The sequence below is a fragment of the Crocodylus porosus genome, unplaced genomic scaffold (assembly GCF_001723895.1).
Source record: "Crocodylus porosus isolate Cpor-Errol unplaced genomic scaffold, CroPor_comp1, whole genome shotgun sequence".
Taxonomy (NCBI): domain Eukaryota; kingdom Metazoa; phylum Chordata; order Crocodylia; family Crocodylidae; genus Crocodylus; species Crocodylus porosus.
The window spans coordinates 73,268,341-73,287,210 of record NW_017728948.1 but is presented as its reverse complement, the minus strand read 5'-3'; the positions used below and the strand labels follow the sequence as shown (position 1 = coordinate 73,287,210).

Here is an 18,870-nt window from a genome sequence, read left to right as displayed (position 1 = left end):
TTCAGCAACAGCTACAATTTTAACCTTTTCACAGGCACTGTGAAATTGGCAATAACTTTTAGCTGAGCAGGAAAGGGAAGGTGAGTGAGCTGAAAATTAGGCTCTTTCTCTGCTCCTAGAAATATAGTTTTTTCTTTAGTCTGCCTACCCCAAAACAAGGCATATGCCTTATTTGGGGATGTGTGAAAAATAATGTGAACAAAGATATTTTTGACAGAATCTTTGATGATGTAAATATACAGGCACCATGGAATCATTTACACTTTAGGTTACGTCTAGCAATTCAGTTTATCTCAGCGTGGCATTGGGTATTTTGATGCTTCTTCCATACTGCTTAAAAATCTTTAATGGAAGTGCCCAACTAGTTCTTAACACCATTCAAGATTATACTGACAGCTTTAAAACATAATGCTCGCATTTGAAGGGACAGAACTCCAATCTTGCATCCTAAGTGATAAGGCTAAAAATTCAGGATCTATATTCTCAGTTCAGTATAATCTGTGGTTCATCTTATTTGAGATTCCATTTACCCAAGTTCTTGTATCATGTGAATGTTTACAGGACCAATGGAGAAAAAAGTGTATGAATCTTAGGGTCTAAAATGAGTAATTATGAACTGGGCATGTCTACACATGCATTAATTTGCTTTAGTTAATGTGCATTAAATCTAGTACCTCCATCATGAAATACTAGGAGAATGTGCATTAGCCTGTCCTAATGGTCATTAACTAAAGAGCATGGGGTGCCTATGCACAAGCAGGGAGACTGCTCCGATGCACTAGAATTTGAGCGCATCGGAGCAGACTCAGTTAATCAAGTCTGTTGGAGCGTGGCAATTACCGCGCTCCAGCAGCCTCCCACAGTTGATGAGCTTTAGATAAACACCCCTGCCACCATTTTGAAGTGCAGTGACGCTGATACATGAGACATTCCAGGTGGTTTAATTTGAGTGGCTCTCAAACATTAAAATAGGCTAATGTATATTAAAGTGCATGTATAGATGCACCCACTATTGAGAAATATAGTGACAGACTACTAATATCCAAAAGACTAGACTGGGGTAATGGAGAAAGTTAATGTTTCCTTTTTGCTTCATGGAAATCTCCATCTAGTTTTTATTCATCATTCTCTATAATTGTGGTAATTTACCTTATACTTCTCCAGGGTTGGAGGAAGAGTGTGGGGGGGGGCATGGGGGACAAGACATTTGTAGTCCATATTACAGTTGGCTGAAGATCAACAATCCCATTTAGTGACAAGATTCAAGATTTTTCAAATGTATTTTATTAATCATTTGGCCAAACCCCCCAACAAAAACCAACAAAAAAACCTTTCAAACGTTTTCTCAGATCATAACTGTGTCAAAGCAATTGGGGGTTTTCTTTGATTCTCTTTCTCTCTTGTTAACTAAATTGTTTATGCTGGATCTCAGGAACTTTTTCTGTCAGAACTTTTGGATTGATATACTGATACATTTCCAATAAATGTTTTGGCTATGATAAAACAGTATATTTGGATGGGAAAAAGAATTGTGTAAAATCTTGTGGCCACCATTAGTTCATATATTTAATTTCTTATTGTCCAGAAGTTGGTTTTGCTATGTAAAATGCTGCTAGCTCCTTTTCCTGCAGATAAGTTTATGGTATCTGCGAATATATTTTCTTCATGAAGGCCTAAATCTGATCCTGAAGAAGGGCCCTGTGCATTACACTACAGTAATATTCTCATCAACCTTGTAAATCATGCATACTCACGATTTATGTGCTCACTATCCACTTAATAAATGGTTCAGTTGATACATAAGATAACAGTAGCAGGGAAACAAATCTCCCAGTGAGAATAATACCAAGATACTCCATTTCAAAACAGCTGCCAGTGCATGAGTTTTGCACTTATTATGTGGCTGTTGATAGTTGAAAAGCCCAGAGAGGGAGAACATGACTCACCTACAATATGTTGTTTTCTTTTGCAGGAAAAAGCCCAACATTTACAGAAGGTTCTTATTTCCCAAGCAGATAAATCCACACAGACTGAACTTATAGGCTATGATGTAAGTAGCTGTATTAAACAGTATTTTTTTTTTATCATCCTTTATTGGTTTTCAGACTTCTGTCTATTTGCCTGTGCTACTGTTGTGTCCATGCATTGATTTAATAGGATTTAGTAGAACACTGTTCATCTTTTGCTTGTAAATGATTCTCAAATGCCTTCTATAATAGAAAAAGATAATTGCAGCTACCTGTCAGCATACCAATATCCTATCAATTGCCTGTTTTACCAACAGCTCCAATATATTCTCCAGAGTTGGAGTAGCCACAGACACATGGGGGATACCTGTTAGTAGATTGTGATTTCTTTTTTTGGTATTAAAAAGGTGTTTATTCACTTATTAACAACTTAAGTTATTGTCTGTAATTACCTGAGATCAAGCAAATCATCTTTATACTCTAGCACTATAATAAGAGATGCAGCTTTTCCAAAAACTTATGAGTATTGTGTGTAAACTAATTAAAAATTAGAATTTTTATCTTTGTGCATTAATACCATCTATATACTTAGTAAAACAACAGAACATGATTATTAAACATGACTGTCAATAAGAGTGCTATTTCTGTGGTACACTTTTACTCTGCCAAAAGTCTTTCTTTGTGAGTTTGGATAATTTTATGCCTGACTGTGTATGGATAAAGAATGTTCAAATCATGAATCTTGACTTAAGTGCAGCCCAACTTTTTATTTGTGTGTTTTGTTTTGTTTTTTGGTAATGTAAGAGTCTCTTACCATACTTATGTTTGAAAGTTGCTGTACCAAGTAAGGCTTTGATTATATCATGAGGTACATGAATGTGATTCTGTTGTATTCAGTAGTCTACCTATGTACTTTTGATGGCACTATTTGGGATCTAACTAGTTTCTTAAAAACCTCTGGTGAGGTATGCTTCTCATGTAAAATCTTCACTTTTCAATTGAAGTGTGTAAAAGGAAAACAGTTTAGCAGTTTATATAAATGAACAGCCCCCAGCCTAATTGAGAAGTGTTTTTATTTGAGAAAGTATTTAAGGTGGTTAGTACTTACATGTCTTTCTGAGTGAGCATGAACTAGAGTGCATGCTAAAATGCTTTCCTGAATGATGACAACAATCTTTTTTAAGAGTGTAGACACATTTAACACTGTTTTAAACAAAAAGGTTGGTTGTTTGTTCTTCTACATCTCACACTGGAATACTGTTTAACTTCTTGTTCCTTACATTTGCCCGGGTTTGTTTTTGTGTATTGGTAACAATATCTGCAACTTGCTTTGCCATATTCCTTTGCATAATTGTGAAATGATTAGAAAGCTTTTGGGAAATGTTGCAAACGTAAGGAAAACCTGGTTAACTGCTTGAGTACTCTGGGAATGCACCAAATGCACCCAGCAAGATGGCTTTCATATTGCTTGAGTGCTGGTACACATATTGCCTCTCTGTGTTAGAGGAAATTAGCCCTTAGCCCCAAGAGAGGACTCTATCATCCAGAATTTTAAACTTGACATACTTTCTCTTGCATAAGTGAATAGTCTCATTTATGTGCTATGACTGCATATGTAGACAAACTTTATTTGTATTTGGAATCTCAAGCCACAACTGATCCATTTTGGCACCTGTCAGTTTTCTTTAATATTTAATTGCCATAAAAAGGTTGCCCTTTCATAATCTGGAGGTTATGTAAACCATAAATTGAACATGAGCCAACAGTATAATCTTGTTGAAAAAAACCCGACAGTGTTCTGGGCTGTATTAATAGGAGTGTCACTTGCAAATCAAAGGAAATGTTTTTCCCCCTCTATTTAGCACTGGTGAAGCCACAATTGGAGCACTGTGTCCAGTTTTAGGTCCTAGACTTCAAGAATGACATGGACAGTTTGGAAAGAGTCCAGTGCAGGGTGACAAAAATGATTAGGAGCCTGGGAGGTGAGATTTATGGGGAAAGGCTGAAAGAACTAGAGTCATTTAACCTGGCAAAGCGAAGACTGACGCGGGATTTGATAATAGTCTTCAAATACCTGAAGGGTGAGAGAGGATGGAGATGGGCTTTTCTCTATGGCCAGGACTAGGAGCAGTGGCCTCAAGCTTCAGCAGGGGAATAGCGATTAGGAGTAACTTTCTGATTGTGGTAGTGGTCAGGAATTGAAACCAACTTCCTAGAGAAATTGTGGAATCTGTATGCTTGAAAAGTTTCAAAAGTATGTTAGACAGACATTTGGCAAGGGTGGTTTAGTCAGGCATGATTCTGCAGGAAGCTGTACTAGGTGACCTTGCGAGGTGCCTTCCAGCCCTAATTTCCTGTGCTCCCAAGTCATTGTCCATCTCAGTAGAATTGGAACAGTTCTCCCCACTTTCCCAATTTCCTTGCACAGAGATAAACATTAGGAAAAATGAGGACATGTTGAAATCCCCCCCCATAATCATATGGTTCCATACATGTTACTTTTTTTGCTTTCCCTTTGAAGAAAATACCCTGTATTCAAGGGAATATGCTGTTGGGAGGGAAAATAAATTTTTATTTGTAGGGGCTTCATTGATAAGTTGAGTGTTTTAGGGCACATGAGATATGTTAATGCACATTAGCCTAATTTAATGCACATAAAAAATGGTGAAATTAGGCTAATCACAACATCAAATTTAGTCACGGTTAAAGTGTACTAATACATATATAGACATGACCCAACACTAACTTTATTGCTGTGTCTGCCTGGCCACTAGAGGCACACAGCCGGGCTGCAGGGTCTAGACACTAACTTCAGTGCCAAGTACACTAACTTTAGTGCCAGTTCCCTGAACATGTAGACACTTACCAAAAATTGCTTAATGTGCATTAGCTTAATGCACATGTAATTTAGTCATGCTTACATGCACATGTAGACGTGCCCTTAATGCATCAAAGAAGGCAACACTTCATTACTATGCTGCATGTCTCAGGGTCAGACCATATTGCTTCTGAATCACATTCTGCTTCATTTAATCAATATTAACCTTCATGACACAGATCTTTTCATCTAATTTTCAATAAAGAGCGTATTTGTAATGTGAGGAGTTACTGTAAGCTAGATGAAATTAATTTTAATCACTTCCTATAAATATGTTTTAAGGAGATGCAGGTTGAAATAATAGTTCAACAGCATCAATTTTCCTTCCTCTAGGATTGAAGCCCTTAGGCAGACTTTAGTAGCAGTGATGTAAACTGCCTTTGAAAGGAGCAAGCTAAGTACTGAGTGCCCATTCCACACCTCTTTATCCACAATCAGTTGTGGATCAGGTCCACAACTATTAGTAAGGGATTTTTTTAGATTAATTCACAGTGGTGGGGAAGACGGCAATGGCTTGGAATTATAATCAACTACAAAAATTAAGTTGGAATGCTTGTGTGAAATGCAGTCCTTTTTCACATGGTTTCAAATGCAGACAAGTTAAAACATGCTTTATTGTTGAAGGGACAATGGATCATTACAATAGTATTATATCCTGTGTTAAAGAGTTACTTTTAAGATTCTCAAGCTTATCAGAACAGTATTCCCCTTTTTTTGAACAGTTAGTTAATAATCAAACTAAAGTTATATCCTTCCGCTTCCCTTTATTATTATTCTGAGCAGCAGTTTCTTAACAGTATTTTGTGCCAACAAATCTTCAAGATTCCCCAGTGTCACATCCCTACTGTGTTATAGCTGGAATCATCAACTGTGTCACCATATGTTTTCTCATATAACTTAATGTGACATGACAACATAAGCAGATGTGGATTTTTTTTTTATATGAAACAATACAACCACCTGCATTGATTTGTCTTGTATAGGATGCTTGGGAAAATTGTGGTACAGTAAATAGATGAAGGAGAAAAGTGATACTATGTTTCCCTGCAAAAGTGTGTGTTGACCATCTTGACTAGAATGGAACCAAGACATGGGGAAGTGAAGGGAATATATACAAAGTAGCAGCACACTACCTTTCACAAGATTGTAGTTTACATAATTTGCTTTGTTCATGTATTAAATTTTGTATCTCTTGACAGGTAATAGTGAAATTGGTTCTTTTCCTATTGAAGTCAGTTGTGATATACATATTTCACAGCATGAAATAATATTGACAAAAATGTAACCTTATTTAAAAGACTGTGGGCACATCTACAGGTGCTTTTAAGGCAAAGCAATAAACTCTGATGCTACTGTTGGAGTTTATTGCCACCAGACATTTACACGTGCACCCAGGACTGCAGCAAATTGAGGGTTGGAGCAGCCCTGGCTGGCAGGGGGCCCAGGGAGTCAGCCTGCCAGCTCAGGGCTGCTCCAACCTAGCTCACCATGCTCCGGAGGGGCTGGCCTGGGGCAGAAGAAGTAGTGTGGGGCTAGCCAGCAGGCCCCACCGTGCAGCAGCCCGCCATGTCAACTTCTACACATGTTCAGTTGCAGAGAAAAAAATTCCACAGCAGGATAGTACTTGTTACTACAGATATTACCATACTGCAGAGTTAGTTCATTTCCTGTATGCCTATTAGTTTGCTTCCTGTATGCCTTTGAATATGAATGTATATATAACTGTGAAGAAAAAAAATCAAAAGTCTGGTATGAATGTAACTGGAAGGGAAAGGAAGTGGGAAAGAGAATAAAGAAGCTGTTCTGATTGCCAAGTTCAGGGATGGTGACCAAAAGTTTGAATGCAGTTTTTCTTGTTCTCTTGAAATTTACTGTGTGGATATCACCACCATACATGGGACATAATTAGGGTTACATTCTTAATATCTATAACAATCACTGAGGTCTATTTTTATGCAGTCATGCATGATCAAAAACAATTGCAGTTACTTGTTAAAAGTTGGTGGACAGTTCTACTCTTTTTCTCCCATCCCGAATCAGTGCCAAAAGGCGCTATTTCTATGCAAACAAGCCAAAAAGATATAAAGGACATACCTATGAGCTGGAAGGAAAAATAAATTTTGCCCCCCTACCCCACTCCCGAGGTTCTTTTAAAACAAAATTAATGTTTAATTTCTTTTCTTTATTAATAAAAACACTCCAGTAGAGTATTTCTTAATATTTTCAACACATTTTGTCTTCCGTGGCCACATCTACATGGCACGCTGGCTGCAGTAGCTTGTTATTACTACACAGGAGCTTGTTATTAGTGCACAGTAGTAACAAGTTACTGCACAGTAGTAATGAGTTACTGCACAGTCAGCATCACAAGAAGCCATGCAGGCATGCTACTGTGTAGTACCACCAGTTACTGCACAGTCATTTATTATTTATGTGTGCAAGTACTAAATGACTGCACCGCAACAACCGTGCAGTCAACATCTCATGTAGACCTGGTCTTTTAGTGATATACAGTCTCATTGCCTTCTGTGGCTCATGGTAACCACTTTATTCATTGAATAAATGTTATCAAGTTAGCTATAGTGTATGTATGCAGGCATGGAGGGGAGAGATAGTAATTAAAAAAGGAAAACCGGATAGCCTGAAAAAGTTCAGAAGGTTCCACAAAAAGCCACTTTCTCCTTTCTGCAGCTTGTCAGGAGACCTCAACCTGATGTTAGAGTAAATTCTTTCTGCTTTCTAATGCACATTATAACAATCATTTTAAAACAAATATGAATCTCAGAAAACCCAGTGAACACAACAGATTTTGTGATATGGAAGATTGCTAAATAAATGATGAATGTGTCTTAAATAATCAATGCCAATTTAACCTGCTTCACCTTCCCTTTTCTGCACAGGCTTATTTTATTGAGAGATCAAAGAATAATTTCTTATGTGTCAGTTGGGTTATTAAAACAGGATGGAAGATGAATAGATATAGTCAAATAGCAACGTGGCCAGTTACAAAATTATATGAAGTGGTAGGGCAGATTCTTCTGATAAAGTCTGCTATACAAATAGATACTTCCAAATAGATGTATGCCTACTGTAAGTTCTTTGTAGCCTGACACTACAAACAGCCTTTGATTAAAATAATTTTTTCAATAAATATTCAAATCATTGTAATGAAGCTCTGAAACTCTGAGGGCACAGACAGAAGACCAGCTCCCTGTTGTAACTCATAGCATTTTGCAGGAAGCACCATGAGTTAGAAAGATCCCCTGGACTCAACAGAAGTTTGCTGTTGGATCCTAGGGGTGGGTAATCCAGTTGCTGTTTAGAGTCACTGAGAGCCTGCAGCTGCTCTCCCCTAATAACACCCCTGCCAGACCTAGCACTATTTTCAGAATGGGGGAGGGGGTTAAGGGAGCAGAAGGAGTTCATTCTGTGGGGTTACTCAGCCAGTGTTGGAGGGTGGGGTGGCTGGATTGGAGCCTGTCCACCTTGGAGAGTGGGGGGCTCCAGTCCACTTGCCCCACCCTCCAGCACAGGCTTGAAAAAACCCAGACTGAACTCTCTCCACTCTCTTTTCCCCTCCCATTCTGAAAACTGGGACTGGGAGGTGGAGGAGGCAGGAGGCAGGTGAACTTCTCTTAAACTAAGTTATTGAAGTCACTCTATTGTGGAGTGTCTTCATCTGAATCCTCATGTAATGAGGGTTCAGATTTTTGTGGGATCTAGCCCTTTTCAAGTGTTCTGCAGCTTTGTACTTCTGTTTGGTCATGGCTGTGGAGCACTTTCTGGGGCCAGATTGGGTGAAAATTGTCACTTCTGTCTCCACCTGTCTAAAGGAATTCAGACAGTGGTACCACTGCAACTGCCACCATAGTGTGGGATTCTTAGGGTTAGGACTTTCACTTTGTACTATGTTTTGTACTATTTGAAATAGCACTGTTAAGAGCAGTCATGGTTTTGTCTGCCCATGTATGCTTTAAACTAGGGATGCTCAATTCCTGGCCCATAGGCTGATCTGGCCCATGAAGCACTGTCACCCAGCCTACCAGGTTCCAGAAATTTTGTAGCACGCGGGTAGTGGAAGCATGACTTACTGCTTTCTTGCTGTTAATTTTTCAGACCCATGAGTAACATGCATGCCACCTCTCACACTTCTGAGTCAGGCAATGTGGGATCAGGCCAGCATACCAGTGCAACATGGGATCCAGCCTATAAGCTGACACTGTGCCACTCACCTGACCCTGTGGAGTTGGATGTTTGGGCACCACTGCCCTAAACTGATGCTTATAGTGATGTTTATATCTCTAAATTAATATTTTTCCTTTATATTTGTTTCAATGAAGGTAAAACTGTAACTGAAAGACATATCTAGCATTTAATAAAGTCATGGGAGAAATTTTCCATTTACTTTATTGCAGGTTTGTCCTTTTATTTCCAGTCATACTGACACTAAACCACCACAATCTTAGTGAGGGATCTGTTCTTTTATTATTGCCAGTGTGCTGTAATATTTGCTTTACTCTGGAGCAGTAGCCAAGAGATGTTTAACCTATTGACAGACACAAGCTTTATGTTCACACAACAGCAAAGGTAATTCTTCTGTCTATCTACAGTGGCTTTTTTATGTTGCTCTACATTTTTCCCTCCCAAGAAAATAATCTCTGGGAAGGAGAGAAGAAAAATCTGAAGTTCATCACAGGGAGTTTTCTTCTGTTGCTGCTGACAGGAAGACAGAGTTTCAGATGGACTTAAGCGACAAAATGTTGCATCTAAAATATATGCATGATGAAGGCAGGAGAAGGAAAGATCCTATCCCACAGTGTCTTTTGTGTAAAAGTAATTAATACTTAAGGCTCTAGCCAAGTTAATTGTTTACAAAGAGGGATCAGATAGGAGGAATTATTTCTAGATAATACAGACAAAATATTTTCAACACTTTCTTTCTTTACACTGTTATCTAGCCATGGACAAGTTTAAAAGACACACATACAGGGTTTTTTTCTTTCTATCTCCCCTGATTACATAAATTAAATGTCTGATACTGTCTCATGTTTGGATTGCATAGAGCAGGGGTTTTCAACCTTTTTTAACTAGTGTACCCCTTCTAGAGGCGTCAGCTGGCGGGGCACTTGTGGGTGGCAGCCACTGCTGCCACCACATGCTGCTTTTCCATGGCCAGTCACATGTGCATCTCCTTGGGCTGCTGAAAAGCCTTGTGGCCACCCAATTGTGTGCCACCTGTCAGCAGCCCACAGAGCCACACGTGCAACTGGCTGTGGAAAAGTGGTGCACAGTGGTAGTGCGGGGTGGTGGTGGCAGTGGCTGCCACATGCAAACTCCCCCCATGTCCAGCCAGCTGAGCAGTGCTTGTATGGCCTCCCAGATGGGTGCTGCTGCCCTTGCCCTCCCCCCGGCCCTGCTCCTTGGAGGTGGCAGAGTTGGGTGGTGGGTGGTGGTGGCAGCCACCATGTGCAAGCCTCCCTGCTCCACATCCATCTGCAGAGGAGTGCCTCCTCACCCTCAGCTATTGACCAAGGGCAGCAGCCCAGCAGCCAATCAGGAGAGCAAGCTGGGGTGGGGAGGCGCCATCGTGTGTGGCATGGGGCCAGCGGCACCCAGCGTGCCCTTCTCCCTCCCTCGGGTAAGAGCCGTGTGTACCCCCTGTGACCTTTCCAGGTACCCCTAGGGGTATGCGAAGCCCCGGTTGACAACCCCTGGCATAGAAAATAATTTAGTGCATATACATACAGAAATCAGGTTTCTGCATTTTGCAGGTGTACTTGCCTTCAAAAAAATTGGCCCTATGCATTTAGGCCTATAATTCTTTTTGTAAAGCACTTAATGCTGACCTTTCTTTTTCCTATATTGATGTCAATAAGTGCTTTACCATTGGCTTAATCAGAATTACAGCAATACTGAATATATACATTTTAAAAATCCATTTTTGGATGACATCCAGAGATAGTAGTCTCCAGTTCTGAATGCTATAAATCCTAGATCACTTGTACATTCTGGCATTTATTTCCATGAGCTATTCTGTATACACATATTTGTAAAATATTTTTAAAATGTGTGTGTACACACATGCACACAAACATACATTAGACATAGAAGTTTAAAACTACAGGCTTGTGGGATTTTTTTTCACCCTAATATTACCTGAAATGAATGGAAAATGTACTATGGAAAAATGAGTAGAGGTTTTTCGGTATTTTATAGAAAATAAAATACATGTTGCTTTTAAAAGGAAGATACTTCTAAGAGAAATCTTGCATTGTACTCTACTTCATATGTGGGATTTGATCTTGCAATTCAGATAGAGGAAAACCAGTTTATTTTAAAATTAAGTGTTATCCATGCAGATGTATGAAATCCAGGTGTTGAATTTGGGGCTTATATAAAGGCCATTTTAGCATATCTGTTTACTGAGTCCTTCTTATTACCAGGGATCTTGTTTTTTTCTGATTTAAAAAAGTCACCAGTTTTTGATTAGAAAAAGAAACCCCAAATCCACTTTTTTCCATGATTAAATATATATTAGTGGTGTTTCTTTTAGATCTTGGGGAAATTTGGATTTGGGGTTACTTTTTAAAACTGAAAATAGGGGATTTTTTTTTTAAATCAGAGAAAACCAGGATCGCTGATCATGACTCCAACTGTTTGATACATCTGTAGCTCTCCCTGAGGATGCCTGCTAGAAGACTGCATATAAATATAGATGTGATTTTTACTGTTTTACTTTTTATTGTAAACCTTTAATAATTCACAAGGTAAAAGAGCAGTTGTGATTCAGTAATTCTACTTTATTCAGGGTACTGAGACAGATGGGTTTTGGGTGTATACCTAATGTATCTAAACTAACATGACTTTCTCTAATGGAATGTTTACCACCTCTGCTAAGTTAGAGTGGTTTTTTTTTTTATTACTGTTATGGAGATGAATGTACGTATGCTGGTTTCATTTGGCTTGTTCTGTTTTTTATTTATTTATGTGATTTTGGGTATTTTGGTGGAATTTTGTGTATAAACAGAAAGTATATTAAAACTATAGCACTGCTGAGATTTCATTTGCTGAAGGGGCAACATATTGCTAGGGATATAAAGCAATATTCTTTAAATTGTGGGCCAGCACTTCAGCTGCTGTGGAACTCCACTTACTTACACAAGCTGCAGCTGTGTGAGCTTAACTGCATGCATGCTTGCAGCTAGGACTTCATTGACTTTCTGTTTTTTTGGTCCTTTAATTGGCATATGAAATTACCCCCAGTATGTTGTTATGGTATCAGAAGCACTGGGTAGGGGGGTTTTTCTGTTTGTTTTTTAACTCTTAAACCCATCATAAAAATCTATCTTGATCACCCCTTTCTCTTTCTTCAGAGGCATAATTGAAACAGTTAGCAGCATCTGGCCAGTCAAATCTCTCTAAAGTTTCTCTAGATTGAGTTTCTGTTTGTTATTATTTAGAAATGAAATTTTTTCAAACTTACTTTCTGTTACAGGTAATCATTCTTTAAAACTCTTTAATATTACTGATTTTTAAATATCTCTATCTGATGTGTATTATTTCTGAGACATTTTACAATAAGTCATTATTTTTATCCCTTTCCCCTTCTACTTGAACTTATATGAAACTGAAGATTCAGTAGCTCTAATTCACCCTCTAAATACTTTAATTGTCTTTCACATCTGGAGACATACATCTGGGTTTGTCCCTTTGCTAATTTTAACCAATTATAATTTGAAGTTGCTTGTAATCTTTGCTGAAGGGAAACCAAGCACTAGCAAGGAAACAAAGCTGTAAGATAGTATCATGGTAAAAGGGGGATACAGTTAAAAAAAACATGTTTTGGGGACTTGACAATGAAGTATATGGATGAAAAGAAGTTACATGCTTTAACGACTGTTGCAAGGTAAGGGCAGCTATTACATTTATTTTTTCATGTATTTAGCTATAACGTACTTCCTCAGTGCACATGTCTTCAGTAGTTGTCCCCTTTCACCAGTTCTGTATACTTTCTCATTACTTCCACCCATGGTTAGTCATCTACTTAAATCACAGTTTTATGGATTTTGTGGAAACCAAAACATCCAGGATTGTTCGCATAATCAACAACAAAAAATACTTAATAAAAATAAAATGCTGGCTGCCCAGTGGGAGCCAGTGGTCCTCGGTACTGCTGAGCCTTTCTGGGAGGGGAAGGTGCTGGCTGGCAGGGTAGCAAAAAGTGCAGCAGAAAAGATGGCTGCCTCCCCCTTGTCCCTCCTCCACCAGTCAGCACTGAGGAGTGTGGCCACTGAAGGGCAGCCAACAGTCAAGATAGCCACTGCCCCCTTATCTCTTCTCCCCTTCAGGGCCTCTCCACCAATCAGTGCTGTGGGGTAGGGCCACCAGTGCACATCAGCAAAATATCTGCAGAATTTGATCTTTATGCTACAACAACCTGGAAAAAAATTGGTAACTCTAACTGAATTGAGCAGCCTTTTACCTGTAGTGAATACGTGGTGTAGTTTACGTGTGTAGATTCATAGAGTTGCTATTTCCTACTGTGAGGGCACATCTACATATGCATATTAAGGCAAAACAATAAACTCTAGCACATATTGCACTGCAGTTTATTGCTTCCGGGCAGTGCATTTACACATGCTCCCAAGACTGCACTACGTTTAGCCAGGCCAGAGCAGTCTCTGTTGGTAAGGGACCTGGGGGTCACCTTGCCAGCTTGGGGCTGTTCCAACCTGGCTTAACATTCTGTGGAGGGTCTGGCTGGGGCACAAGTGTGCTCCAATATGAGGCTAGGCAGCAGGCAGCCCCTGCACTGAAGCACCATCATGCCCCAGTCAGCCGTGTCAGTGCCTACACATGCGGTGCTGCACACAATAAACTCTGCAGCAGGGTGGCATTTGTATAATATGAATAGGCCTGCACATGTAGACAACAAGACATTTACTGCAAAGCTAATTAGCTCAGAAATAAACGTATCTTATAGATGCACCCTATATGGTTCAACATAAGGCACACAGCAGACTAACTTGATTTTCTGATCATCTTATCCCTCTGATGGTTATCTGTAAGTTGCTGTGCCGCTTTGGAGCTCCCTGCTTAGGATATTTTGGTCACCCCCAGCTGACTGCCATCCTGTATGCTGACCGTTTGCCCCAGCACCAGTTACCTAACCCAGTGAAGCTTCTTGTCTAACACGTCTTTGATGGAAATTTTTACCTTGGGGACTGCTGTTACTCCTCGTTCAGTGGTGTCTAGCTATGGTCACTGGGTAGCATGAGGATGTTAGGGCTCCACCTCCCCTACACCTTACCTAGTGCCAGCCTGTTGTTACTTCGGTGTTGCACGGACGTAGTGTTGTTGTCAGCCATCCTCCTCGTCTTTCCGTGTAGGTCTATTGTCGTCCCTCTTGGCCCTCTTCACAGTAGGGCTCCCAGGTCTCCTCCTCCAACATGTTGACTGACTCCACTAAGTCAGTGTGCGGAGGCAGCTCCCCACATGGAGGCCACCACCACCCATCTCTCTCTACCTCTTTGCTTGTTCCACAGCCTGCCCTAGGCTGCCAGGGACTTCCTTCTAGTCCTGTCTTTGGATTGGTGCACAGGGCTTTTATTGGTGCTGGCATGTACTTACAAAGTGCATCCATGCTGGCACCAGGTTTTTTTTATTTGTCCCATCTCCATGCTCCTGTTGGCTGCAGCATGGGACACCACTGAGTTGATGGTAAGTTTTGTGGCACGCCGAACCCGCCACTGCCATCCTGCTCCTGGGTCCTAGGGGGCTGGGCTGTTGCCAGCATGGTCTTTCTGCCCCTGACACTGCAACCATTCTGCCCTCTGCTTCCTGTGGCTCTGCATGCTGTGGGGTCACCGGCATTGTTGGTTGTGCAGCGATCCCACTGCCACTGCCATGCTCCCATGGCTCAGGGTCCGGTGATACCACAGGCAAATTCAGTGGTGTGGGGCTTTCACTGTTGCTACCAGATCCCTGCAGCTTGGCCTTTCCTTTGCCCCCTCCACATTACCACTAAGCAACATCTCAGTGAATCATTTATTCTCATTACTGAGGTCTAGATATATTCATGGATAAGGTACATACAATCTACTGGAATGAAATGGAAATATATCAGGGCATTCTCTCCTTTATACTGTAAAAAAAAAGGAAAGAAAGCAAGCTTGCAAGCAAGTGAGCAAGCATTTGGCTGTTGCCAGAGAAATTGTCTATAAACTATGGTTTAATGCTAGTGCCCTGCTACTCTAATGTTTCGGGTACATTCTTAGTCTACAATGTATTCATTTTTTAAAAATTTAAAATGTGCCCAATGCAAAATTTCTGGATGTATAAACAATACCAAAGTACCATACACAAATTGTATTGAACCACAAATTGTCTTTTTGTTTTTTTGTGAATTTGCACACATCTGTTTTGCATGATTGCTTCTTTAAGACTACTATTCCCCTTTCTCCTCTTTATGTCTAGCCTTTTTAATTTTATTATGATGATTTATTGTAAAACTATACCTATGCATGAGTCTCACTGCAAATGCAAGGTAGGCTTGAGAGGAGTATGAGATTTTTTTTTTCTTTTTAAATGAGTGCCCCCTCACTACCACCATCATATGTAATGTCCCATCAAGTTTTATAAGGCAGGAATCCACCAGTTGAACTAAAGGCATTAACTAACATCATTATTAAGCTGGAGATCTGGTGCATTGGAGCAGACTTGATTAATTAAGTCTGCTCCACGCATGAGTTAAGGAGCATGACACTGCATTGCATGTGTTTGTATAAATGGCAAAATGTTTATTAGTGCTGAGAAAATGGCAGCGGTATGCTTTTGAACAAAAACACCTTTGATGTGTTTTAGTTCAAGAGTACGCCATGGCCATTTTCTCAGCACTGACGTGCATTTTAAAAGCACCTAGCGCTGTGGTGCAAACATGCCCTTACTGTACATTTTTCACTGGAGAAGGAAACAATTCACATATCCAGAATGTTTTACTTGGCAGAGGAATCTTATGCCAAGGCTCTGATGCCTGTAAGAGGTCCACATGCCTGTAGAGGTTATGCCGTTGTAATGACCTCCAACAAGCGCCTGTCAGCAGGGATGGAAACTGGTATGTTTAGTATTGAAAACATAAGCCTCTACCACCAAACCATGGTGACCCCAATCTGGGGAAAGTGTAGGGAGCAGAATCTGCTTCATTTGCCTTATTCCCAGGGGGACTGGAGCATTGGGGCAAAGTCCCCTGCCTGCCCCTCACATTGGACACTCCTTTGTGAGGAGTAGGAGGTGGCTACTTCTCTGCTTTGCTTCTCATAACCGGGACCCAAGCAGAATGAGCAGTGTGACAAACCTGTTGCTTGCTCTTCACACAGGGGACCCTGGTATGTTCCCCTTCTTTCTATCTATGGGAGAGGTAGGAGCAGCTTCCCATGTATTTGCTCCAAATTAGAGTGATCCATTTCTGGAAAGTATGAGAAGCATTTCCTAGATGCCCAACTTCTCCTCATCCTAGGAAGAGCCAAGCAGTTGGAAAGTATACAGGCCTTTGTTCTCCTTAGAGAAACTCTCTCAGAAGTGAATTCTACCAGGTCAGATACGAATCATTTTTCTCCAAGGACTGCCATTTTTATTCCAGGAGAAACTGCATAATATCTATGTACTTGTGGTTTCTACCAGGAGAACTGAATGTCTTCCAGTAGAAATGTAACACTTGTACATGGCTGAATACTGATCACTAGGGCTGTGAGAAACAGCACCATTTAATTTTGAGTTCTGTTTCACCGTGACAGTGTTTTGTTTTGAGTGCCATTTCATTTTGAAAGCACTCTTCTGTTTCATTTTGTCGAAACTGTTTTGCTGTTTCAGCACTGTTTTGACATTTAGCCGATAGGTTATAATGGGGAAGCATTAAACTGCCTATAATGTTGTCATTGTTTGACAGTTTTGGATGAAAAGAGCAGAGTTCATATCCCTTTCTGAGGTCATGAAGCCTGCCAAGTTTCAAGGAGATAGATGCAGGGATTTCCGGAAAACTGCACCTCAAAGTCTTGAAAGCAAAACTTGTGTCACTTGTAAGTGTGAAGGCACAGGGGGGAAAGACACAGTAGCCTTTGCTGAGGCCATGAAGCCTAACAGCTTTCAAGGAGATAGGTGCAGGGGTTTCTGGGAAACTGCACCTCAAGCTGCTGACAAGCAAAACTCATGTCATGTGTGTGTTAAGGCACAGTAGGGTGAAAACTGCAGGCATGGTAGCCCCTGCTGAGGTCATGAACCCTGCCAGGTTTCAAGGAGATAGGTGAAGGAGTTTCTGGACAAACTGCTGACAAGCAAAACTTGTGATGTGTGATGGTGTGTGTGTTAGGGCATGCCCTCACTGGTGCTGGGGCCTCTACATGACACGGTAGTGTGTTCCAATGAGGGCTCCTCCTCCCCTGTAGCCTCATTCAGTCCACCACTTTAAACAGGAACAGGTATAAAATAAGTGAGTGAGCACTAGCACAATAGCACCAGCAGCATCTCAGGCAGCCAAAATGTGACACAGCCCTTCTTTCCTCTCCTGCAGGAGCTTCCTCTCCAGCATGCATTTTAAGGCGCTCCCTCTCTGTGTCCTTCCTTCCTCTTTCCCCTCCCTCCCCTTACTTTTTGTTTTCCTGAAGGCAAGGCCAGCTTCAGCTTTGAAGCATGAAATGTTTCAAAACTTTCAAAATGTTTTGACTGCCCTCGTTTTGTTTTGAGGCTGTTTTGAAGCCCTTTGTTTCATTTCAATTTTGCTGTTTTGAAATCAAACAAAACAGCCAGCAAAATTTTGCAAAGCCCTACTGGTCACTATTCTGTTCCGCAATGCTTTCTTGGGAATATGGACTTTTGGGGCGGGAGGTTGTTTTTTTAGTCATTGCTACTTGTTAATCTGTAGGTCGTCCTGTTGCAGGCAATATTCTTCCAATTTTGGTAACATCCGTCTTCTCCATCCAGCTCTGTGTGGCTGAAAAAGAATGTTACTCTTCTGTTTTTGTTGGCCTGTCTGTTTTGTAAATCTGAATAAAGTCCTCTTTCTTTTGTTTTGGCTCCTTTCTATTAACTTGATGCTTGGTATGAAGGCTTGTATTATATTATTGCATTACCTTATTTCTTATAAAGGGATGCTGCCACTTGGTTCAGAACAGTTTCAGTGAGTTACATTTTGGTGTCAAGCAGGTGGACAAGGGTTTCTGTATTTTATTTATCTATTTATTTATTTTACATTCTCTACTGTGTTACCCAAACACTTGAGACCATTGAATTTAGGACTCTGTGATATTTTTGTTCTGTTCCTAAAAAGTCATCCTCATTTTGGGATGGGGGGCTTGGGGGAGGTCACACAGTTTATAGTCATTCTTGGCATGGCTCAGAACAATAGCAGTGAAACAATAAGATAAAGCCACGTTGCACTTTTTTCCATTAAAAAGAATTTTGTTTGTCAAATGGAAAAGGTAAAAGCCAGCAGGAAAAGAGGAGTTAATTGCAAGTGCCTAACATGGTATTATAAGCAAATGAACACCAGCTTTAAGAAAAGATATACAGTAAGTCTAAGAGAAAATTCTCAGATGTGTATTCATTATGTAGTTTGTGCTTCACCCAAAGGTCCCAATCCTGATGCTTAATTACTTTCAATGGAATGCCAAAGGGAGTGGAAGGAACCCACTTGAATACATAAGTGGTTGGAACCTTAGAGACACAATCCATACATCTCCACTGGTTTTCAAATGAGTACAGTTGGAAGCTTTTATTTTCCTTTTTATATTAATAGGAAGAAAAATGCCTAAAGTATTTTCCTGTTGTATTCAGGTTATTGGTAGAATTTCCTAATCCATAAGAGTGTCTGCACAAGATGCTATGTCGCCATACCAAAGAACTACGGTGACATAGCATCTAAAAATAACTGTGCGCCACCAGGACTGTGCAGTACTGACTGGTACTGCACAGTCATTTAGTACTATGCTAAAGCAAGTACTAAATGGCGGTGCAGTACAAACGTGCTGTTAG

At 40.4% G+C, this 18,870-nt stretch overlaps 1 protein-coding gene across 3 annotated transcripts in view; it reads left to right on the top strand.

The window, feature by feature from the left end:
• The window catches only part of CCSER1 (coiled-coil serine rich protein 1), a 1,382,889-nt gene that overhangs the window by 853,534 nt on the left and 510,485 nt on the right, over positions 1–18,870 (top strand). For all 3 annotated transcript variants that reach the window (XM_019552963.1, XM_019552965.1, XM_019552964.1), the window contains exon 9: positions 1,973–2,050. In XM_019552963.1, the coding sequence (XP_019408508.1) occupies positions 1,973–2,050 (78 nt within the window). The remainder of the gene's footprint in view (positions 1–1,972; positions 2,051–18,870) is intronic.